Source organism: Electrona antarctica, assembly GCF_951216825.1.
Source record: "Electrona antarctica genome assembly, chromosome: 6".
Lineage (NCBI taxonomy): Eukaryota > Metazoa > Chordata > Actinopteri > Myctophiformes > Myctophidae > Electrona > Electrona antarctica.
In genome coordinates, this window is record NC_136811.1 from 10,921,596 (window position 1) to 10,929,095 (window position 7,500).

Below are 7,500 nucleotides of genomic sequence, written 5' to 3' on the forward strand. Positions count from 1 at the left end.
CATGACGTGGGCGATTCTACAAAATGCCTCCTCAATCGTTGGTTCTCACACTTTCGAGGTTTTTCCACAAAAAAAAAACGTTCAAAAATAGCAGATGTGCAAGCTCACAGTGTGACACGCTGCGAGCTTGTAGATCTGCTGTTTTTGAGTAACCCAACGATTCTAAAGTGACACAGATGCTTTCCCCAAATGGGTTAAGCCATGTTTATCCTTCAAAATGTGACAATGCAATATCATTGCCAGTAATAGTACACTAGTGTTTTACGGAGATACAGTTGGAGGCCATCGATATTGTCCTTTTCTTTTTGCTGAGGTTTGCGTGATCTGCGCAAAAGGACAGTTAACCCATTTTGGGCGGGAACCCCTTTTGGTGTTTTAAACATTGTTATAATTTAGCTATTGAAAAATAGCAGATCTACAAGCTCATAGCGCGCCACCGAGTGGCGCGCTACGAGCTTGTAGGTCTGCTATTTTTGAAAAATCGTGAAAATATTTATTTCAGAAAACTGGAGGATTTAGAAGGATTTTAAAAAATTGTGAGGTCAGGCCTAAATGGGTCAAATGATAAGGGACAATATCGATGGCCTCCAACTGTACGTGGTCCATATCGCCCAGCCCTATACGGATAAGGGGATCATCTCTTCTCTGTACACTGTGTGTTATTTATGTGTGTGGCCTCTTTACTGAAACCCTGCCTTCTGCAGGCTTTCTCTGTATATGCGCTATGTTGGCTTTGCTGTAGCATCGCTGTCTGGGTGGAGGGCTGTATTTTATACAGCAGTAGCAGGCAAATGCAATAGGCAATTTACCTGGAGAGTAGTAGGTGCATTCCTTTCGGAGAAGTTGTTCCTGTGTGTGTGTGTGTGTGTGTGTGTGTTTGTGTGCGCGCGTGGCCGTGTGCGTCTATGTGGCTTATAGTTTTACTTTTCTTGCATACTTTGCCTGCTTTTGCAACCTAACCCCGCCCCCACATTTCTGACCTCCCGCTCCCGCCCCCCACAGCAATATTTGGATACAGTACAGTCTAGTACCCACGGTATTTTCAATAGGACCCCAAATACATTACAATTTACAATTTAGGCATTTGGCAGACGCTCTTAATCCAGAGTGACATACAGTAAAGCAAGAACAAAAACATGGTAATACATCAAATGCATCAAAATAGTCATCATGAATCATACGTAAGCTAAGAACCTAACAGTGGAACTATCTATGTAGTGAAACTATACGTATACACTATAGAGTGCTAAAAAACGATCAAAGTTACTTAAGTTTAGCCTCTGCATACGCCTGTAAGGTCGCTGAGGCTAGGGCAAGTGCTACATTGCAAGCAGAAGTGGGCTAGTTACAGTAGCTCAGTAGATGGGAACCCTTTTTGGTGTTTTTACCCTATAAGACGGGAACCCCTTTTGGCGTTCTTGTTACTATGTTCAGTAGGCCTATATAACAGCATACATTTTTTTTGTAATAAATATTATTACGGTTAAATTAATAAAGCAGATGCATACACCTGTCTGTCAGTAACAACGTTCTGAATTGATGACCTCCTCCTCCATGTTTGTTTCCATTTTTGTCAGTAACAATTGAGAAATGTCGGAACCGTTGCTTTGCTTTTGCTTTGTTACCTCCTGCCTTGGTGGTATAACTGAAGAGTCTCCTTACATAATGAACGACATAGTGTATCTATAATAACGACGACTACAGAAACTAAGACAAAACATAAACGCGAAAACACAAGCCATATATATTTATATAGCAATATGATACAGAGCTCTTCAGTTGCTATTAAGCCAAACAGTGTTGTTTTTGGCAGCAAATGTCTATTTTAGTTTTAGTCAGTCTCTTGAATAGTTTCCATTTAGTTGGATCTCTTGTCCACTAGTCCCCTTCCTAGCATTTTAGTCTAGTTTTTAGCTGTTGACAAAATTGTCAATACATTTAGTTTTAGTCGTCATAGCTTAGTTTTCATTTAGTTTCCATTTAGTTTTCGTCAGTGAAAAACGTTATAGTCGACGAACATTTTTCGTCTTAGTTTTAGTCGACAAAAACAACACTGAAGCCAATGTGTCTTTCTGAAACGGAATGCACAGGGGTCATCAATATGTATATACAGATTATATATATAACGGAATGCACAGGGGTCATCAATATGTATATACAGATTATATATATAACGGAATGCACAGGGGTCATCAATATGTATATACAGATTATATAGTTTCTGTTTTACACACCATTATAATCTTCTAATTTTGATCATAATTCCCAATTACCGAATGTCAAGTCAGCACGTTTTCTTCAGAATTATGTATGACACTTATTTACTACAGTTGGGTGCCACCGATATTGTCCCTTATCATTTGACCCATTTAGGCCTGACCTCAAAATTTTAAAAAATCCTTCTAAATCCTCCAGTTTTCTGAAATAAATATTTTCAAGATTTTTCAAAAATAGCAGACCTACAAGCTCGTAGCATAATAACATAATGTTTAAAACACCAAAAGGGGTTCCCGCCCAAAATGGGTTAACTGTCCTTTTGCGCAGATCACGCAAACCTCAGCAAAAAGAAAAGGACAATATCGATGGCCTCCAACTGTATGACACTACGGCATATTAGGAGTCCCAACAAATACCAGTTGTGGTTCTCAAATGTTTTATTAGGATCCACATAACTCTGAGAGTCTACAAATGGTAACCAAATGGACCCCGTAAAAGGGATTCATTTGTCACTCTTATGTGTTTCTGGTAATATTATTGTCCACTCATTTAGTATGTCCGTGGCAACATTTTAAACTTTGACAAAAAAATGTCCACCACAACAAGCCATACATGACATCATGGCGATGACCCCTGGGAATGCAACACTGTCTTTATACTCTGAATGGTGACATTCCGTGACCTTTCCGGGGATGCATTCTAGACTATAGTTCCATGTGGTGGTTGAATGGAGGATGATGCTGACACGGTTGTGTTCCCAGTGTCGGGTGTCTGATCTGATCCCCGGGCTGTGTCCTGTCCCGTCCTGTGCTGTGTGTGTGTGTGTGTGTGTGTGTGTTGTTGTGTGTGTGTTGTTGTGTGTGTGTCCCAGGGGGAGCTGGAGAGACAACTTCTGCAGGCCAACCCCATCCTCGAGGCCTTCGGGAACGCCAAGACGGTCAAGAACGACAACTCCTCCAGATTTGTAAGAACATCATGGGGGGCCTGGGGGTTTATTTACGCACATAGTTTCAGTTGAATGAATGACACAAAAACACTGAAATGAACAGTGGTGGAAACTGGAAAGTACATTTATGTACTGTACTTAAGTACAATTTTGAGGTATTTGCACTTTACTTGAGTATTTCCAATTTCCAGTACTTTTGCTTCTACTCCACTACATCTCAGAGACAAATATTGTACTTTTACTCCACTGCATTTATTTGAAAACTTGCTATATATAGTTACTTTTTTTTATTCTAATTACAAAACCCGCACTACCCACTTCAGCCCCATATCTCGGCCATTGGGAAATACAAGCTCACAATGCGTCGCATCGCGACGCATTGTGAGCTTGTAGATCGGCTATTTCCTAAAGGTTTTTGTAATACGGGCCGTGTCCTCGTTCGTCTCTGCGTTGGCTGTGGAGATAACGTCAACCTCCTCTGGGCTGATTACACGCTACTCGTGAAACTCCTCACTGTGAGGTGTCACATGTCAAATGGTGTCGTCTCTGTCTGTGTCAGAGAGGAGGCATGTGACCATCCACAGCCTGCACACACTGTGTGTGTGTGTGTGTGTGTGTGTGTGTGTGTGTGTGTGTGTGTGTGTGTGTGTGTGTGTGTGTGTGTGTGCGTGTGCGTGTGCGTGTGGTGCATGCGGCGGATTGGTATTAAATGCAGCGTACAATGAGAATTGACAATGACTATGGAACTTTGACAAAAATTGGAATCAACGAAAAGTTTGTGGCCAAGTTTGTTTAGCGAATTGAGCAAGAACAGAAAAAAGGAGCAAATAATCAGAACCAGTCATGAAAAGGGAGAGAGAAACATTCTGTGAACAAAGATGGCAAGCATACACTACCTGATGGTTTTGAATCACCCCCCCCCCCTCCACTCAAAAACGTGTCTTTCTACACTTAACTCCTCTTTGGAGGCACGACTTTCACTATGCAGATTGTTCTGTGTGCAGAACTTCAGCCATAAGGGCGTCCTTTACACATTCTTCCATTGGACATGATGGGTGGGGAGCTTCACCATTTGCTGAAACCTGAAACCATTTTGGTGCTAGGCGGCAGGGACGTGCAGAGAGTGTTAGAGAGGCAGTGGCTGAAATCCCCGTAAGACTCGGGCACTTTTGAACAAAAATAGCGAAAATCCCATATAGCGCAAACCAGTACTCTTTAGCTAGTGGAGATGCGGTGTGTACGACAACAAATTTGTTCAACGCAAAATACTGTGTTCAAGTTCAGGAGACTTTGGAAAAAAAGCAATTCTCCTGAATGCTGCCTTCCGGCATGGCAAGCATTTCTTTCACCACAGTAAATGCTGCATTCGTAGTCTGGAAAGGGCAGTTGTTTTACAGACGGGTAAAAGGGCATGTGTAAATGTGAGGCCTGTGATATTTGCAGATTATCTATATGCTTTGAGCACCTTTTCCCTTTTTGCCCTTTACTGTTTATGTGGGGAACACTATGTTAAACAAGCTATATACGTGTTCGGAGGTGACTTTAGCATGTTATCAAGTGAACATAAAATAACATAAATAAACTGTCCCCCCCTTTCTCTTCCAGGGTAAATTCATCCGGATTAATTTCGATGTGGCGGGCTACATCGTCGGTGCCAACATTGAGACCTGTATCCTTTGCAGAAGGATTGAGTGCATATTGACAGATACATATGTACTGTAATAGACAATCAATCAATCCACGGATGTATTTAACCCTCGTTTACAATGGTGCATGTCATTACACAGTGTATTTTCAGAAGTATATAAGTTGTACTGAGAACTGAGAAGATGGAGTAAATAGTCCACTGTTATACTCTGTTTATACATGAATAAAATGACTAAGCCTAAAGTGGCATGCCAGAGAGAGAGAAAGAGAGAGAGAGAGAGATTTAGATCATACTTGGGTATGATGTGCTAACAGCGTTGATTTCGTCAACTAAAACTACAGTAAGATGAAAAATGATCGTCGACTTTTTCACTGACAAAAACGAAATAAAAACTAAGCCATGCTGACTAAAACTATGACTAAATATACTGTCGATTTTGTCAACAAATAAAAACTAGACTAAAATGTTAGGAAGGGACTAGTGGACAAGAGATCCAGTGTAAGTCATTTTTTCACTTGGTTGCATGCTGAAAATAGCCGATGCACAAGCTCACAACGTGTCTCAGCGCGACGCGTTGTGAGCTTGTAGATTGTATTTTCAGCAAGTGTAGAACCAGCCATTACGACGTCAAGGCCCGCCAAAATACATTTTAGTTGACTAAATCAACTGTACATTTAGTCGACTAAAACTAGACTAACACTAAAATATTCCAGGTGACCAAAATGTAACTTAAAACTAAAATGAAGTTTCATTCCAAAGACTATAACTAAATAATAAACGAAATTTGCTGCCAAAAACAAACACTGTGTGCTGCTAATGCTTCTGTGGCTGATCCTGACCTATGAGATCCAGACCTGCTAGAGAAGTCTCGGGCCATCCGCCAGGCCAAGGACGAGAGGACCTTCCATGTGTTCTACCAGATGCTGTGTGGAGCGTCAGAGGAGATGAGAGGTGAGAGAACACTATACTGTACATCAGTGGTTCCCAAAGTGGGGTCCGGGGACCCCCAGGGGTCCCTGAGGAGTTCCAGGGGGTCTCCAGCTAAATGATAGTTTGGAACCAACAACCAAATGGACCCTTACTGTATGGGTCTGTAACTCTGAGAGCGTACAAATGGAACCAACTCAGAGTTAAATTAACATGGATTTTACAATATAAATTGGGGGTCCCAGAGATAGAAATGCTATTAAATGGGAGTCTGTAGAGTAGACACTAACGTACCAGTAGTGGGACACGTCCCGCGTACCAGTGGGACACGTCCCGCGTACCAGTGGGACACGTCCCGCGTACCAGTGGGACACGTCCCGCGTACCAGTGGGACACGCCCCGCGTACCAGTAGTGGGACATGTCCCGCATACCAGTGGGACACGTCCCGCGTACCAGTGGGACACGCCCCGCATACCAGTGGGACACGACCCGCGTACCAGTGGGACACGTCCCGCGTACCAGTGGGACACGACCCGCGTACCAGTAGTGGGACACGTCCCGCGTACCAGTGGGACACGTCCCGCGTACCAGTGGGACACGCCCCGCGTACCAGTGGGACACGCCCCGCGTACCAGTGGGACATGTCCCGCGTACCAGTGGGACACGCCCCGCGTACCAGTGGGACACGTCCCGCGTACCAGTGGGACACGACCCGCGTACCAGTAGTGGGACACGCCCCGCGTACCAGTGGGACACGTCCCGCGTACCAGTGGGACACGTCCCACGTACCAGTGGGACACGCCCCGCGTACCAGTAGTGGGACATGTCCCGCGTACCAGTGGGACACGTCCCGCGTACCAGTGGGACACGTCCCGCGTACCAGTAGTGGGACACGTCCCGTGTACCAGTAGTGGGACACGTCCCGCGTACCAGTGGGACACGTCCCGCGTACCAGTGGGACACGTCCCGCGTACCAGTGGGACACGTCCCGCGTACCAGTGGGACACGTCCCGCGTACCAGTAGTGGGACACGTCCTGCGTACCAGTGGGACATGTCCCGCGTACCAGTGGGACACGTCCCGCGTACCAGTAGTGGGACACGTCCCGCGTACCAGTAGTGGGACACGTCCCGCGTACCAGTAGTGGGACACGTCCCGCGTACCAGTAGTGGGACACGTCCCGCGTACCAGTAGTGGGACACGTCCCGCGTACCAGTAGTGGGACACGTCCCGTGTACCAGTGGGACACGTCCCGCGTACCAGTGGGACACGTCCCGTGTACCAGTGGGACACGTCCCGCGTACCAGTGGGACACGTCCCATGTACCAGTGGGACACGTCCCGCGTACCAGTGGGACACGTCCCGCGTACCAGTGGGACACGTCCCGCGTACCAGTGGGACACGTCCCGCGTACCAGTGGGACACGTCCCGCGTACCAGTGGGACACGTCCCGTGTACCAGTGGGACACGTCCCGCGTACCAGTGGGACACGTCCCGCGTACCAGTGGGACACGTCCCGTGTACCAGTGGGACACGTCCCGCGTACCAGTGGGACATGTCCCGCGTACCAGTGGGACATGTACAGGTGCCAAAAATTTATTGATTTCATGTCATGTCATCTCTCCTCTCTGCGGGTGTCCGTCCATAGCGGAGTTGTTGCTGGGCGGTGCTGACGAGTACCGCTTCCTGAGCCAGGGCTCCGTGCCTCTGCCTGGCCAGAGCGACGCCGAGAACTTCACTCAGACCATGGACTCAATGACCA

The 7,500-nt window shown here is 46.0% G+C and overlaps 1 protein-coding gene across 1 annotated transcript in view; it reads left to right on the forward strand.

The window, feature by feature from the left end:
- myh14 (myosin, heavy chain 14, non-muscle) overlaps positions 1-7,500 on the forward strand; it is a 92,615-nt gene that overhangs the window by 40,853 nt on the left and 44,262 nt on the right. The window contains exons 9-12 of the mRNA XM_079504485.1: positions 3,089-3,181; positions 4,769-4,832; positions 5,664-5,762; positions 7,387-7,500. The exon at positions 7,387-7,500 is cut by the window's right edge and continues 30 nt beyond it. Coding sequence (XP_079360611.1) covers positions 3,089-3,181; positions 4,769-4,832; positions 5,664-5,762; positions 7,387-7,500 — 370 coding nt within the window. The remainder of the gene's footprint in view (positions 1-3,088; positions 3,182-4,768; positions 4,833-5,663; positions 5,763-7,386) is intronic.